Raw genomic sequence first — 17,360 nt, forward strand, 5'->3', positions numbered from 1 at the left:
TGGATGCAAAAGATCTGAGCTGGAAATAAATGGTCTTAGTGACATAATTTGCCGCATGATACTAAATGAAATATGTCATAAGCATTCATTAATGCCAATGATAGTGTCATCTCATAATTATGACGGTCTTATGGCAGTCTTATGACGCCGCCGTCAAATAAAGTGTTACCTATTAACCCAAATAAATCAACAAATAAGCCACACTGGACTATAAACCGCAGGATTCAAAATGAGGGGAAAAAAGTAGCGGCTTATAGTCCGAAAATTACGGTACTCAAGTAAAGTAAAAAAGTATTTGGTGAAAAGAATACTCAATGAGTAACATTTCACTAACTGCTTACGATTTTTTTTTTTTTTTTAAACAATGGTACTTTTTTTCTCAGCACAGTTATCTATATGAACGGTTATTATTATACCGTTCAAGAAAACCATTACATAAACACATTAGACCAAAGAAATACAAAAAAATAAATAAATCATTGAATTCCGGCGAGAGAAAAAAAATACAGAAATGAAGCATCATTCGTCCAAAGAGCATGAGTGACCTCTAGTGGAGAAAATAGTTCCTAGTCTGAATAGTTAAATACTGAATACCTGTAGTTCCTGTTATGAAATTAAAAGGATCATATCTCTGGTTTGTCCCGTGGTCAATCGGTGCCAAATAAAAACTGGGAGAGAGGTTAAAATCCTTGCTTTTAAGTCATGTTAAGGGGAAAACTCTATTTAAAAAAAATAATTTTGTAAAGTGCTTTAAAGACGGCACGTGATGAACAGGCCGGCGTGATCATAGAACGGCAAGCTTAAGTCTTATTAGTATAAGGGAGTCATGTGATTATTGTTGCGACATCTCACTGGTTGAGCTATTATTGGCATCGCTGGCAAAAAAAGAAGGTAAAATCTAATATGTAGAATATAGAAGAAAAATGTAACGACTAGCGTACCCTAAAGTAGTGAAGTAAGAGTAACGTATGGCTTAGTAAAACTACTCTTAGAAGTACATTTTTCTCAATAAGTTACGCAAGTAAATGTAATGGAGTGAATGCTGAGTGAATGAAAAAGCTACAATGCTCAAGAAGGTCGAAATCCAGCGTAGGGCTACTGCACCTAAAACATGTTTTGTTTTTTCCTTGAGATAACTGTTGTTGTGATTTGGTCTAAACAAATAAAAGTAAAGACAAATTCCAAATACTCTATGTAGCGCCCCCTAGCAGTCATTCTTTGTCCCGCCAACGCTTTGAGCCCTACTTTGACCCCCTCAGAATGCTTGAAAACTCACCAAACTTAACTGCCAGGTGAACACTGGTGAAAACTTTGATAAAATGATAAAATATAGAAAAAAAAAAAAAAAATCAAAATATGCGTAAATGTGTGTAGCACCCCTTTAGGAACAAAACCAACATTTCATTTCATTTTTTTTTAAGGTGAAAGAGGAGGTAACAACGCAAAGGGTAAAACTTAGAACACATCAGTACTATATGAATGGGATATCATACGTGGTGCCCAGACTGCCGTTAGTACTACATCCAGTTTTCTTTGGTTGGGCAGAGCGTGTCCGTGGGTGGGCACTGCCCACACCTGCCACCCCCTGGTAACGCCCCTGCTTCTAAGGGTCCTTAAAGTTATAACTATTTTTAGAGGTTTGTGAGTTTAATGGGATGTGGCAACTTTATCAGGATGATAAAGGGGATGCGCAGGTTGGGAAAATTTTGAAAGACTGACTTTTAAGTCTCCTAAAATCTTTGTTTGAACTCTTTAAGGGTGTGTGTCAGCTAGTTAGTGCACGAAAAAGAGCAAGGGTGTAGGTTTGGTCTCAACATTGGTAGGGACAGTGTAACAGCATAATCTGCATGTACATTTTTTTGCTCGGGATGGGACATAAACAAGACCAAATAGATTGGGTGAATGGGGGTCAGGGCTACGTTTCACACGAATATGCACCTAATTATTTGATAGGCTAAATCAGGGGTGCTCATTATGTCGATTACAATTGACCAGTCGATCGCAATGCTAGTGTGGGTAGCTCAAAGCATCCCAGGATTCTTTTTTTTTTAAATGTACATAGTTAATTATGATTATGTTGTGTGAGCAACATATGAGTTTATGCAGCACCCCTCTCTTTCTATGCAGCTTCTTGCTCACGTTTTTCTGGTTCTATAGTTTCCAGCAAAGGTAACTTAATTTCTCACAGTTAAATTAACGTTAACAGTAAAAAACCGAAACAGAAGGACTTTTCTCTCTAAGCAGCTTCCTACTCGAGTTTTTCAAGTGAGCAAGTTCACATGGTTTAATGTTATGCTAACTCTGATCAGGGCCGGCCCAGCCTATACGCAGACTATGCAGCTGCGTAGGGCCACTGACCACTAGGGGGCCCCCAATCTGGCAATTGTTTAATTTATATTTTATTTTGTTTACTACAGTTTGCTTTATTTGATTTTTGTGAGTTTTGATACTTGATTAAAAGCTTAAAAAAATAAAAGTTCTTCCTTAACTTCTTTCTTTCCTCTTTTAGAAAAAGGTTTGGCGCTATCTACTGTAAGTACTGACAATCATTTGGGGTGAGAAGTTTGAAGTATGCAGTGCAACAAAATCTGATTAATATACAAAATATGGACGTATGGCTTGGATTGCATGTATGGGTTTCACAGTACACTGTGACGAAATGGTGGGCCAAAAATATGGGCCCCTTTGCATTATTTTGCTTGGGGCCCCCAAATGACTTACAATAGCAAAAATAGTGGTGTGTTTCCCACATCCACAACATTGGCGTCTTTTGAAATTACTTACAATGGCTGCTGCTGGCCGAAAAAAACTTAAAATATCCCTTTTCTTGGGAGGAAGCGGCATATTGTCGACATAGGGGCTGTGCAAGTGTGAGCGTGCATGTGTGTTGGGGACGGGTGACGTCATCAGCCAATCAAACGTGTGTTTGAAGAGGGGGGGGGAATGGACCGGTGCATTCAGCAAGTGAAAACGGTTTTAACATTTTAACATAATGAAAATATTTCACTTAATAATGGTAGGGTCAATGCTTTTCTTGCAACATATGGGAATACAATCTAAATTACCTATATAACTGAACAAATTATATAATGCATAAAAATTGGCTTAAAAGTTGGTGGGGACAATTTGAGCATCCTGAAAAGTTGGTAGTGTTATGTCGCTATCGTCCCTATGCAAACCTACGCCTTTGAAAAAGGATGAAAGACGTTTTAAGGCTTTCCATAACATTTTAGGGGTGCGTCAACTTTGTTGGGATGATGGAGATGCTTGGCCTAATAGGTTTAGCAAGGACTGCTTTAAAAGTACCCGAGAGTCTTAATTTAGACTTTTTCAAAGAGTTTGCCTAGTGGAAAGGAGGTGAGCCAACCCTGTCAGGATTTTAAAATGTTTGGGAAAACTCTCCTTTAAGTGTTCCTAAAGCTCGCTTGAATTATTTTTTTGAGTATGTCCATAAATGACAGAGGGTGCAATTAACGTTTAGAAAGTTTGATTAAAAAAAAAAAAAAAAAGGTGTGCTCAGAGCAGAGAAGGTGAATCAGCGCAACCTTTCGCATCTGCCCATACCTGCATCGGATTCCTTGCTCTCCTTTCCCTCGGCGCCGGGTTCGAGGGCTCGCCTGTCGTTGTCGCAGCTGCCCTGGTCCAGCCTTGCGTCCGTGCTGGAGCAGCAGTATCTCAACTCGCACTTCCCGCAGCAAATGATGGCATCCACGCCGTCTATCTTCTCCGGGCACTGGAATCCTTCCTTCCACGCTCCCTGGGCGTCGTGCCATCCGTGGCAGTACTCGCCGTTGGCCTTCACGTCGATCGCGACAGCCAGGAGAGTTGCGATCACGGCGATCGGGAGTCCTCCGGCCCACATCCTGGGTGCGAGAGATGCTAGGATTTTCCGGAACTGTGAGGGGGTTTGTGGGACTCGAGAAAAGGGGTGATGCTCAATTTAAGCGCTGGCATTTGTTTGAGAATTGAGGAATTCCGTGCGTAATTGCGTCTCCAAAATATAATCCACGCGATTTTTCTCAAGTAAGAAATCAACTTTAGTCTCCAGGTGCAAGTTTTGTTATGTTAGTGGTTAAATCCAGTCAATGGAAAGAGTGGAGAAGTTTCCCATGAAGTCCGGAATCGTGTGACCGGCTGTTCCGAGCCTGTTGCGCGCTTGGCATGTTTCTGGGACGTCCAAACGAGAACAGATCACAAGTGAAGTCCTGGTTCTGGTGGAGTCCAGGCTGATTCACGCGGGACGTCCTACTTGGCGTCACGGGTTGGGCGTGGAGAAAAGTTTGGAATGACAGCTGGACAGGTAAAATAGCAACAGTCAAGTCGATTTACCAGTCGGCACACGATAAAAGTGCCCATGTTTTATTAGGTGTTATTAAATTCTTAAAATAAATTAATGAGCACGTCTGTAGTTTAAAAAAAAAAAAAAAAAAAAAAACTTGTTCAACTATTAAGTACTTTTGTTGGCGAAACGCGTCAGAAACGTTTTAATAGAATTGTAACATTGCCCTCTAGTGTATGAATGTGCTCATTTCAATCGTAGCGTCGTCTGTGGCATTGAAAGTCACACAAAAACTGCGAAAAAAACCAATTTAAATTCTAATTATATTGCAATTCCCTATGGAGGGAGATATGTGTCTTTATTATTCAATCAAAAAAAAAAGTCGCTTCAATCAAACTGTATATTTTCAATAAAAAAAAGTCACTTCAATTAAAAATGTGTTTGAATGCAAAAATAAATTTGAAACAAAAAAAATGCATTTGAAAACCATTAATATGGCCCAACACAAAAAGGATAGCTTCAATCAAAGAAAACAGTTTCAATTAAAAATGAAGTGTTAAAATGCACATTTCTGAGTCTCAAATATTTTTTCGCATTCAAAAACTTTTTTTGTATGATAGATTTTTTTTTTGATTGAAGTGATTTTTCTTTTGAAAACACATACACACACGCACGCACGCACGCACGCACGCACGCACGCACGCACACACACACACACACACACACACACACACACACACACACACACATATATTATTTTGAAGCAACTTATTTTTTTATTAAATAATAAAGACACAAATGTCCAAGCCAAAATGTGGCCCAAATGCAAAACCACATTACTTGAATGCATTAAATTAAAAATTTAAATATATAATATAATATAATATAATATAATATAATATAATATAATATAATATAATATAATATAATATAATATAATTGTTATAATAAAAAAAAACTTGACTTCAATTAAAAAAAAATTAAATCAAAGAAAAATAGTTTTCAAATGTATTTTTTTGTTTCAAATTTAGTTTTGCATTCAAACACTTTTTTTTTAATTGAAGTGACTTTTTTTTATTGAAAATATATATTTTGATTGAAGCGACTTTGTTTTTTTTTTGTTTTTTTTTTGGGATTGAACAACTCTTTTTTTTTATTGCATAATATAGACACTAATCTACCTCCATAATCTACCTCCATAATTTCCCAAACTGTACTATTGTATTAACTTTTAAAGTAATCTTTTTACTTTTAATGTAATCTACTGTACAGGACTCCTGAAGGTTTACATACTTCCGGGCTAACTAATACTACATTTTAAGTGAAGACAAGCACAAGAAGTCAACTAAATAAAAGAAAATTATTTCCTGAAGCCCCTAACTCCACCAGTTTTAAGAAGCCAATTTTCTATTTCGAACATTTTGGCTACTACGTTGTACATCATAAAGTTGAATTCGAACGCTTTCATTGCGTTAACTACATGTCCCATCATGCTCTTCGTGTACGCCACGTCATATGTCGGAAGTGTCGCGGGACAGTTCAAATTTGTCAAACAAACTCAGAAAGAGAAACATGCGAAGCTAGCAACTTGACTTCATTTTCGAGGCATATTTAACTTTTGGACCACAAAAGTATTTATTCTACGTTTTGTTTTCGAAGTAAGTGGTAGCTTGTTCGCTAAATCAAATTTGTCGTGAAATTAGCTAGTAGCGTTAGCCAACACCCCGGTTTGCGAGAACTAATTTCCATTCCATGTTTTAAAAAAATTTATTTGCATTTTTTTTTTTATCGCAGACCACTCTGCAAACGTGTCCAACATGTTTGCCAGAGGCAGGGGTCGAACGCCCTACGGTAATAGTTTAACAAAGTCCCTTCGCCCAAAGAAGACTGCACCTCTTCATAAAAAAGAATGGGTGGTGAGTATACCTGCTAATTCAATGAACTCCATGAAGTCACGAGTCCTTATGTTTTAATTCAATTGACAGGGATGGACATCTAATCCATTTGAACTGGGTAAATAAATGATCGCTGCCAGCTGTCCCAGTTCAAATGGATTAGACATCCATCCTAGTCAATAGGACTCAATACTTTAATTCTATTTTGTTTCATATTTTACCTACTAATCAGGGATTATTATGGTTTCAGAGCACCAACAGTGACCTCGCCAAGTACAAATTGACCCCAGCCGAATTGGTAAAGCTAGTTTAATTGGCGTTTAATGATTGAAATGAAACTAGTAAATATATTCCTGCCATGTGCTCAGAATTATCGCAGAGAGAGCCGCAAGTCACACAACAAAGCGGTAGCTCAGTGGGAACTGCGAGAAAAAGCCTTGAGAGAGCGCTTCCGTCATGCTGGAGGTAGTCCTTTGGACAAGGACAGTCAAAGAATCATAAGAGAGGTGTAATATTGTTTTGATTTTAATACAGTTCAATTCAAATGAATAATATTGAAAGTGAATTTGATTTTTTTGCAGGTGTTTTCTGAAAAGATGCTCTTGCATGATGTGCTCGCCCGCTCAGACCGAACTTTGGCTGTGGTCAATGAGCTTTTTGGAGAACCCCAATGCAGAACGATTGGTAGATCATGCCACATAATCTGAACATTTATTTATAAATCATCTAGGGCTGGCAAAATAAAAAAAATTTGACAAAAAAATCAATTATTAATTTATTCAACAGCTATTTTGTGGGTCGATTAATTGTTCAGAGACATTGCTGACTTCAGACTTGTCCAAATTCAATTATTATTATTATTTTTTAAATCTTAACTCATTTTTTGCCTTTGACGACGATAGACAGGGCAGAGTGAGAACGTATATATGAAGTTACGCTTTGAGACCCCCAATTTGGCCAAATTTCAAAATTGTCCTATATGCATGTGTGATACATCATTAGAAATCTTAAAATCTTAATTTTCTGGGGGAAATAAAAAAAATTTTTTAAACGCTAACTCGAGGTGAGAGCATGAGTGCGCTTAATTAAAGACACCATGATTTTAATGAGATATTATCGCGTACTTACCTTGTTTAAATCCAAAAACTCAGTGTAGCATGTCACGCCGAGTGTCAAGACACAGCTGTGATTGGCCACAGCCAGACTTTTTAGGGATTTTATGGGTGAAACACGGTAATATAACAAGGGTCGCAATGCAGAAATCGCAGACATCAAGGAGTGGTCAAGATTTTTTGTTTTTCAAATATTCACCCTTTTAAACGTTTTTTTTTTTTTCTCTCAATTTTTCTTTGTTTGGATCGATTATCATCTAAAATATCAGGGAAAATGTGACAGTAACAAAAAAATGCAATTAAGCGATGTCAGTGACCTATTTACAGACACAATTTTTTTCATTGTGACGTAATTTGTTTAAAAGTTTAAAATATGCGACTGAATAATTTTATGAAGTTTTTTTTTTACAAATTACTAGACATCAGTTAATGAGTCTAAGCTCAAAGTGTTTGATATTTTGAATAATAAATATAATTGCTTGCCTTCTTTTTATGGCTGGGTTGAAACAAAAGTGGTTGCGCGTTGTCTGTAAACGGGGGTCTCCAGGGTAAAACGGACAAATTAAAAATAGTTCAGGGGCTTATTGCGCCATGAAACTGCTATGGCAGCATATAGATATATTGTTCTATCAAACACAACAATTCTTTTGGCTTAAAATACAGCAGTTTATTTTAAAGAGGGGTGCAAGAGCAGAAACTGCTTTTTCGTGTTTTCTGCCATATATATTATTTTTTGAACACTCACAAAGATGGAATACTGCAAATATTCCCCCGATTACTCTAATATCAACAGTCAAGTCGAATGTATTTCATTGGTGTTTGTTGAAAATCAAAATACTGTAATTGTTCTGTTTGTTAAGGCCTTAACATCAACTCTCGATGTTATACACAATGTGTATAATTTCATAGGACATCCCAGTGTGACACTGGCCCCAAACTCAGACTCTCCTATTTCCCAGCGATCCACTGAGCCACCCTCTCTCAATGACTCCAACTTGGATCATCAGGTGTGTGTCAAATGAGTTTTTACACAACACATGCACAATCGCTAACGTAAGATATTTTCAAATCCCAAAAATCTGACATTTTAGGCCCTAATTGAAACAGAGAACAACGACTACTACTACAGTGATGAAGAGCCTGAAGCGGGAAGACTCTTCCAAAGGTAGTCATGTGACTTCTCAATTTAATTCAAATGAGTAAATAAAGACACAGTCACAAGTCTGTTTAATTTGTATTGCACTGCAGTAAAAAAAAGGAGAAGATCATGACGAGACGGCCTCAGCGCCAAAGGGGGCGTCATGGTGTTAATGAATGCACACCAACCAGAGCACCTGTCCAAACTGGTAAAAAAATATAAGTAAATAGTATATGTTAAATTTCTAACTGCAAACGTACCTGTTTTTTGTTCTTAGCTCTTAATGCCACACCAGTGGTCCAGCGTGTAAGGTCCAGACACAACCACTCAGAGGAACCCAATGAGGGGGAGTCTTTGCTAGTATCACAAGTCCTAAACCCTGACATTTCCCCCAGACAGCCAGGTAATCAAAAAATTCATAATATGGCAGGGGTGTTAAACTCATGTTTGTCATGGGTCACTTCACTAATTAATGGATTATTAGCAGATGAATTGCCTATAAAAAGCAAATATTCCATGGTTCCATTCCATTAGTCCATTAAAAATCTATGACCGTTTTTTAATTAAAAAAAAAACAAACAAACAGGAGGCGTAAAGTCATTTTTTTAAATTAAAAAATGATGGGAAAAAAAACAAACCAAAAAAAGCACCCTAAAGGTAAAAAATAAGTAAATACTCACTTAATTTTTTTTGATTAATTAAAAAAAAAATAACGGGGTAACATTGCAAAAGGTAAAAAATCAGTAAATACTCACTTTATTTTTTATATTAATTTTAAAAAATTAAATAAATAACGCTAGCTTAGCTTACTTTTACAGCACTTTTGAATAGGCTTGCCACCTGTCCTTTGAAATAAGGAATCGCTCCGAATTGGGAATTAAAAGTTGCGTTCCGTATTAAACCATCCGTCCATCCAGCATCTTCCGCTTGCTCCGGGGTCGGGTCGCGGGGGCAGCAGCTTTAAGAGGGAAGCCCCTAACCTCCTCTCCCCGGCCACTTCAACCAGCTCCTCCGGCGGGATCCCAAGGCGTTCCCAGGCCAACCGAGAGACATAGTCTCTCCAGCGTGTCCTGGGTCATCTCCGGGGCCTCCCGCCGGTGGGAGGTCCAAGGTACTGAAACTGGCCGATTTAACTCCACTACTCGAAACTTGCAGGCTGCAAATCTTGCATGCAGCCATTGATTGTATTTCGACAGAATTTCTATGCTGAAATATTTCCAGACCGCCGCCATTTCTCCTGGTTTGTTTTTCCTCCATATGAAAAAGCTGTCCCGACATTGGTTAAGAAGGCTTTTAGCCCGCTCCCATTGGTCTGAAGCAAGCCAATAGCGATAGCTGCTTGGCATGCAAAGTGTTCACTTGTCACCACATAACACAGAGACAGAATGTAGTGAGCATCTGGAGGAAAAAATGCTGCGGTCAAGTGTTGTAAAACTGGACCGGTAAATGGTATCAGCGCCCTGTTTGTTGGTACTCGCCGATAGCGATACCACCATTACGTGCCGGATCTGCCCCCTGCCGATACTGGTATCGGTGCATCAGTAGAAATAACCCAAATTTTAGTATAACATGAAGTGCATGGAGTGCTGCAGGATGTACAAAGTACACTTCTAGTGCTCTTTGGTTTAGGGCAGCGGTCTCAAACCGACTCCACAAAGGGCCGCAGTGGGTCCTGGTTTTTGTTCCAACAGATCCAGCACAAACAGTTCAACCAATGAGGTTTCTACTAACATAAGCAGCACCTGATTGCAATCAACTGATTACACTTGTAAGAAACCAGATTGGTGAAAAGGTATTTGTCTCGTTTGGTTGGAATGAAATCCAGTACCCCCTGCGGCCCTTTGAGGACCGGTTTGAGACCACTGGTTTAGGGATTAAAAAAAAAAGCGACAATTCAAAAAACCAAGGCACTCAAGAAGTACAAAAATAAAAAACCTTTATTCAATCATGGCTTTGTACAAATTAAAAAATGCCGACATGTTTCGGCCGTGTAGGCCTTCATCAAGACAATCGATTGTCTTGATGAAGACACATAGTGTGTTCATCAGTGCCTCGGTTTTTTTGAATTGTCGCTTTTTTTTTTTTTTTTTTTTTTTTTTTTAATTAACCCAAATTTTATTTTGGCGAAAACCCTGAAGTTGACACACATAACTTACAGATCTGGCCCACAAGCCAAGAGTTTGACACATGTGACATATGTAATACTGAGATCAGTATGAGGCCAAAAAATATTTAAAGTGCTAAACTTGAAGAGTGGTGATTAAAAAACAAACAAACTTATTGTTGCCTTACAGGTAGCTGTCAGCCTACTAAAACCAGAAAAACTGTCAAGTTTAATGACGGTTCCTCCGTGGTGTCGTTCAACGGTGAAAAGTCAGGCCTAGGCCTGCTACAAAGCATGTTAGCTGAAGTGGAGCACGAATTGGATTCCCTGAGTCCACAAACGTCGACGCAGACTCTGCAACACCCGGCGCAAGGGCTTACTGGCTTCTCCTTGGCTTTGGTGTCCACTCTGGCACGCCTGGTTCGCCTCATTAAAAAGGTACACACCAAAAACAAGGCCATATTGAATATAGTTTGTATTTCTGGTAGAGTAATTAAGGTTGTTTCCTTAGCGAGAACATGACGCTGAAACCGCAATCGAGGAAAAGCGTAAATTGGAGGAGAGTCTGAGAGAACAACGACACCTGATTGACGCTCTGACTGCGGAGACCATGACTCTGAGAGAAGAAACCTCCTCCTTGCAGGTATTATTTTTAGCCATATTTTCATGCATTGCTTTTGATGGAGATGGACGTACCATCCATTTTGACCGGGAGAGTTCCTCCCAGTTAAAATCTAGTTTGTTTTCAGGCTGAATTGAAGCAGCGCACAGCAGAAATGGACAGAAAACTGGACTCTGCGGTGTCCGCAATGGCGACGCACATCAACCAACACCGAGGCGCTGATGTCATTGCAACAGGTTCTTGTTATGTGTTAAATTTACGTGTTGGAGTGCAATACAATGGTAGTTTTTTTTTTTTTTTTTTTTTTTTTTTTTTTTTTTTTACAGTTCAGCAGCCTGTTTTCGAGCAACGACGAGTTTCTGTCATTCCCGCCGTCCAGGTGTCTTCACCTGGACAAGGAGTTGCCTGGCAGACAATTCCTGGTAACCTCCAAAATTTGTGACCTATTAGTGTATATTACTTGTACTTAGGCCTTGTCCTTGTATGTTGCATGCATATCTTTAAGCACATGAGCAAACAGCCATATTTGGTAGAATGGGCACTCAAAGTATGAAATAAGTTGTCTCAAAATTATTTTTCTGACCTCTGTGACCTTTGACTTAAAGTGCGTATGACACCAAAAAGCATATTTATTTCATATTTCACACAATGCTTTATGCAATGTTAAATGGACCGCTTGGATGTGTTTGGAAGCGATCGTTTTATGTATTCAATTTTGGAATCCTGTGCCATGAAAATAAGTGACTTCCGGCTTCAGTCTCGGGTTTAGGACGAATGTTTTATACTGTGCAGATGGATTGCGGATTCAACTGTTTTGGCGGATTAATTGGATTATTTTTCACATCACGCCAGTCAAACGGCTGCAGAAAATTGTTGTTGCGCCAGGGAGAGGCGTGTGAGCCTTTTTGGGTTTCAAAAGATCCCCGTTTACCACGGATATTGGTAAAAACAAGCCCTACTACTGTGGGACCATTGGACTTACGAGGAAGGGAGTAAACATCGTATTTTGTATTATGCCAAATACAGGGATCATGGCACATGTTTTAATACGGAGGTGGCTTGCATTTTGTGGCTGATTGTCCGCCGAAAATGACACTCAGTCGACGACCGGAGGCTTGCCGTGAATTGATCCGGGCTAGTTTTGTGTGATTTTTTCACATCGAAAAAAGCGAAAATAAGACTTTGAGACGTCACTTGGTTTGGTCTAGCATGTCGGCTAGCTGTCACGCCTCTTGGACAGTTTACATTCTCCGAAACCGGGCCAGGGAAATGACAAAAGCCGGACTAACTACGGTGGCATAAAATATTGTTCGGGATGTGCGACAGTAATGGTGAAGTTGACAGTTTTGACCATTACGGAGTAATTTTTCCATATAATACTAAATAAATGCATTTTTATTATTTCATATTCCATTTAGCACAAGACTGTTATTTGTCATGACCATACCATTTATTTAGTAATCGGGGGAAAATACTTCGATTAAAAGAATATCCTGTAAAAATATTGGACTAGAGAGACTGAAACATTAACATTTTGCGGCTCTCTTCGTCGCATTTTCGTCGTGCTGAGTAATTCTCCCTCAATGGTTGAGTTGTAAATCAGATGAAACCATTATCCTGCCGACGTCATCCTCCTTTTGGGGACGCTATAGCCCTATAATGGTAGGCGTGGCTAAACGGCGGATTAAAAGACTTAATTACTCATATATATATTGTCGAATCGTCTCAAAATATGATTCTAAATCACATAATTATGCTATTTAAGACTTTTTTTTTTTTTTTTTTTTTTTTAAATCCTGTTGTACGCACTTTAATTAACCCAAAATGTGATCACTTCCATTTTTATCTATCAGCTGTAGTCGACCAAGGAAACCTGGTCAAAAGACATTTTTTTTCACGTTCATAACTACCTAAAAAGCACCTTCTCGCAACAGAGCCAGAACAGAACGCCTACAACAAACCGCCAACCAACAACTCATCGTCCAGTTTTACGTCGCAAATTTCTCCTGACTCCGGGCTCGTCGAGCTCCGCCGACTCAAAGACACGATTAGCGCCCAGCTAAGTCAATTTGAGAGCATCGGAAAGTCACCTGGCAGCAGTTCGGAGCAGAAGTGTTCAGGTTCTGGCAGGACGGGGCCCGAGACTACTGCAAGGCTCGGTCAATACACCGATCAAATGATGCATACAAATGTATGTTTTTTTTTCCATAACATAAAATAGTTCCCGAGTTTCTCAACCAAACCTAAAAAAGCATTTTTTTGGTCTTTAGGCGGCTACTGTCAATAACAGCATATATAGTGTACAGCAGCGGCTCCTGGAGCTCAACAGGCAAAACACAGCAGCCAGAGAGCGACTGCTGGATCTCATTGAACAGCAGAAGCAGACCGTTTCTGATCGAGTTTCCCCACTCGGATCCCCCGTGCCTCCCTCGGCGTTCAGCCCGCAACATTCAGGTAGTCTGGTTACCATTCCTGCTATGTGTTTGTTCAGATGAGATTGTTCATGACGGCTACATTATCACTAAGATGGAAATGGAAGCACTGATGGATCCCCGCTGATGCCGACAGAAAACAGACGGTGAGCTTCTTATGCACAAAAAGATTTTAACAGCCATAGACTTCATAATATATTGACATGACACGGGGCGCAGGGCTGATCTGTAGGGGGCCTATTTTCAAAAACTTAAAATAATTTCAAAACCAAAGCTGCTACCGACCTAAAAGCAAAACAGTAACCTACCTTAGTCTCCATGAGTGGCGGCATAAAGAAATTCAGTCGTTCCCGATTATTATTTTTAATATGGGTATAACAAAACTTAAAATCGCTAAAAATTTCTCAGATTTTACACTAGATACACAAAAATTAGCAAATGCAGAGATGATCACCTATATTTTCAGGATCAATAGGCAATATTTAACATAAAAGTTTTTGCCCAAAATAGCAACTTATTATTTTTTGTGCTAGTTTTCAACAGCTAATAAATCACTCAATTTTCACATCCGAAACCTAATACTTGAGGAAAACATGCAGAATCAATTATAGATCACTTATAAATAGATTATTAATACATTCTATATGCAATCACAACTTATTATAGAATAGAATAGCCCATTATTGTCATTATACAGTTGTATAGTTAGTTATATAGTTGTAGTGAATGAGACTAGCGTTGGCCTGACGTAAACAGCTTTTCTGGTGAAAATTCATGTGAATAAATGCTTAAATCCCTGAATTCTTCATAGATATGGACGTAAAAGTCTTGATTCTTGGTGAAAAGCAAAGAAATCGTGCAGCTAGTGTTTATTTTACGTAAATATGTCGAAGTACAACGCTACTCTTTTAGTGAATGAGGCTAGCGTCCGCCTGACATAAACCGCTTTTCTGGTGAAAATTCTTGTGAATAAATGTTTAAATCCCCAAATTCTTCATAGATATGGATGTAAAACAGTCTCGATTCTTGGTTAAAAGCAAAAAAACCATGCAGTTAGTGTTTAGTTTAAGTAAATTTGGCGAACTATGATGCCAATGCAGTAGCGGCTGATTTCTCCCAATGATTTTTTTCACCCAACGTTTAAAAATGAATGCATGGTACGAGAAATATAATAATTGCCTTGAATCCTCGAACAAATCATTCCTGAGACAATCCTTCCTGTTTGTATGCGGTCCAGCTTTCGTACTACTTCAAAAATCTTACCTTAAATTTGGCTTTGAGATGAGCGTGTGCAGTCTTTGAATGACTATTACTAAATGAACCTCAGCCTCCTATGGTAAGGCGTGACGCAAAGAATGATGAAATGTCAGGTCAATAGAGTTTTGAAGTCTATGATACAGCACTTCATTCCTTTATTGGGTTAATATGTAGATAAATATTTGATTAACAAACCATGAATATATGATTGAAAACAAGTTCACGAATATGGACATCACATTTGAGGTCATGTAGGTTACAGTATGAGGGTCCACATATGATTATATGTTTTTTATTATTTATATGAATAGATAAAAATAAGCATTATTAAAATATTAAAAAGGTATTTACCGTAACATGAATAAAACCAAATACACTCTGGGTATAGCTCCAAATAACAATCTAAAGTTGGTTAATAGTGAATAAAATGGCATTTTTAGCAATATTTTTTAAATATTTTAAAATACGGTATTTATTTATTTATTTATTTATTTATTTAAATTAACGTTTAAATTCTTTAAAAATATTATAATATTTACTGTTAATGCATTACCTGTCACTGACAATGACAAACATCCAATTTATTTATTTAACCTGGGAGAAGTAGATGGAAATGCTCATCTATCACCTCATTCACTCCCAGCTTCTCCCAGTCAAAATGGATCGGATGTCTCCCGCTGTCAATGGCAGCCAATGAGTGAGAGTATCAAGAGTTAATTAGTTTAATCCTTGTGCAATAGATCAGCTGTTTCGCAAGTTTATTCTCGACTTTATGAAGAAACACAGAAGGATGGAAGCGCACAGGTACACACACACAAAGTATATCAAAGTCCAGTTGTTGAATTAAAAAAAAAAATCCTCTGTCCACAGCAAACAGACAAGCAACAAGTACATCAGCAGGGCTGGTTTGCTCTTTCTGCTCATATGCGATGACCAGGAGAGGATTTTTTTTTTTTTTTTTTTTTAATGTAAATTTTGTTTAATATTAATGTTTATATTAGCTTCCATTGACTGCAATGGACGTTCAATCCACTTTTAGAAGAAAGCTGTGCATTATTGCTTTCAGCAGTGAATTCAAGAAATATATTTTTTCAATAAAACCATTAAAAAAAACAACAATTACAGCTGTTCTGCCTGTTTTGAAGATTTTTGTAATCAATTAAGCGGTCGATTAAACGACGAATCAGATAAATGTCACATTTTTCAATTACCTTCACAATTTAACTTGAAGTTTAAGGCATGCTGTAAGAAACAATGAAGACAAAATGGATGACTGTTTTCTTCAAAAATATTTTATTGCTGGTTCCTGACTTAACTGCAGTCTACAACTGTACTGTTTTAAGTACATAAAGGTTGCGAAAGTTTTTATTAAAGGTATAAAACATAACATTTCTCAGTACAGAAATCAGACAAAAGTCCTGTTCAAATTAAAAAAAAAAAAAAGTGCTGCTGATTAATCTTTTTTTCTTGTGGACAAAGCCCTGATATAAATTGTGTCAATGACTCATTTATTTTCTTTAAATAAACTAAACAACAAAATAGAATGAGAAGTAGGCAAACTATAATGAATCCGTTTTCTATATCAAACAATTTATAAATACAATCCAAAACTCATTTCAAAGCTCACTCTGTTGTATGACAATTTAGTTTGAATGGGAGTTTGTGTTGAAAGGAGACTCTAAGCTGTCATAAGAAATGTGTGTGGTTTCTTTATAAAACGAAATGAGACAACTCAAGTGCTAATGAAGACACTGATTAGCATAATAGCTAACTAGCATAGCGCTCCAGGCTAAGTAGTAATGTCTCATCAACAAAGAGTACAAACAATACAATTGGTTTCATTTCCTCACCTCTGATGGAGGCACACTGGATATAGCTACACAAAATAAAAATCTAACTCTCGACGCTTCGTAATATTGTTGATTCAGAAACACCTGAGTGTAGCGGTGAACTCTCACTCTCTTGCTCTAATCACTAGCGTGCGTGCACTACGCTACACACAAACAAGGACCCAAACGGGACTGCTCATAGCTGCCAGCAAGAATCAATTATCAAATTCATTGGCAACTAATTTATTCATTGATTTAATCGATTTAGTTGTTGCAGACTTATATGCTTTATATGTTAAATGCACGCTGTGAGCCAATCAGGATGGCCGGTATCACTTGTTGGCCATTTTGTGTCAGTACCCTTTAATAGACATGGCATTATATAGCTTGTACTTTGATATAGGTTGATAATTGAAAAATTTATAGCTATTTTCAAACGCCTCGGTTTTTCATAAACATCATATGCAGTAAATTTACTGTACAATTAAACTTATATTTTTTTAACACCAGCCTGAATTATAGCCACGTTTATACGGTTTCCCTGCTCCCTGCTTTGTGGCAACAAAAAATCCATAGAAAGGGACATTTAGTTGGTCACAAAAGAACACACAATGGCTAGAAACCCTTTAACTTCTCGGATTATGATAAAAAATTTTCCTTAAAAGACCACACAAGAACATACACTGGAGAGA

At 37.9% G+C, this 17,360-nt stretch overlaps 2 protein-coding genes across 2 annotated transcripts in view; one reads left to right on the top strand and one right to left on the bottom strand.

Annotated features, from left to right (window-relative positions):
* LOC130908574 (protein shisa-2) overlaps positions 1 to 6,232 on the bottom strand; it is a 25,369-nt gene extending 19,137 nt beyond the window's left edge. The window contains exons 1-2 of the mRNA XM_057824141.1: positions 6,206 to 6,232; positions 3,565 to 4,292 (exon numbers count right to left, since the gene is read on the bottom strand). Coding sequence (XP_057680124.1) covers positions 3,565 to 3,862 — 298 coding nt within the window. The 5' untranslated portion in view covers positions 3,863 to 4,292; positions 6,206 to 6,232. The remainder of the gene's footprint in view (positions 1 to 3,564; positions 4,293 to 6,205) is intronic.
* On the top strand, positions 5,792 to 15,866 carry spice1 (spindle and centriole associated protein 1). Its single transcript, XM_057824140.1, has 18 exons — positions 5,792 to 5,937; positions 6,074 to 6,195; positions 6,425 to 6,472; positions 6,543 to 6,680; positions 6,756 to 6,858; positions 8,196 to 8,293; positions 8,378 to 8,451; positions 8,535 to 8,632; positions 8,702 to 8,827; positions 10,719 to 10,966; positions 11,040 to 11,171; positions 11,278 to 11,386; positions 11,477 to 11,572; positions 13,085 to 13,341; positions 13,421 to 13,604; positions 13,677 to 13,728; positions 15,580 to 15,643; positions 15,710 to 15,866. The coding sequence occupies exons 2-18, from the start codon at positions 6,097 to 6,099 to the stop codon at positions 15,770 to 15,772; spliced, it is 1,989 nt and encodes a 662-aa protein (XP_057680123.1). The 5' UTR covers positions 5,792 to 5,937; positions 6,074 to 6,096; the 3' UTR covers positions 15,773 to 15,866.
* The last annotated feature ends 1,494 nt before the right edge of the window (positions 15,867 to 17,360 follow it).

Source organism: Corythoichthys intestinalis, chromosome 20, assembly GCF_030265065.1.
Source record: "Corythoichthys intestinalis isolate RoL2023-P3 chromosome 20, ASM3026506v1, whole genome shotgun sequence".
Lineage (NCBI taxonomy): Eukaryota > Metazoa > Chordata > Actinopteri > Syngnathiformes > Syngnathidae > Corythoichthys > Corythoichthys intestinalis.

What these genes read in the sequence shown, in the direction of transcription:
- spice1 (XM_057824140.1), top strand. Translation starts at nt 6,097, where the DNA reads ATGTTTGCCAGAGGCAGGGGTCGAACGCCCTACGGTAATAGTTTAACA. An exon ending in GCGGGAAGACTCTTCCAAAG is followed by an intron (nt 8,452 to 8,534) that starts GTAGTCATGTGA and finishes ATTGCACTGCAG; the next exon opens with TAAAAAAAAGGAGAAGATCA. An exon ending in TGCCTGGCAGACAATTCCTG is followed by an intron (nt 11,573 to 13,084) that starts GTAACCTCCAAA and finishes TTCTCGCAACAG; the next exon opens with AGCCAGAACAGAACGCCTAC.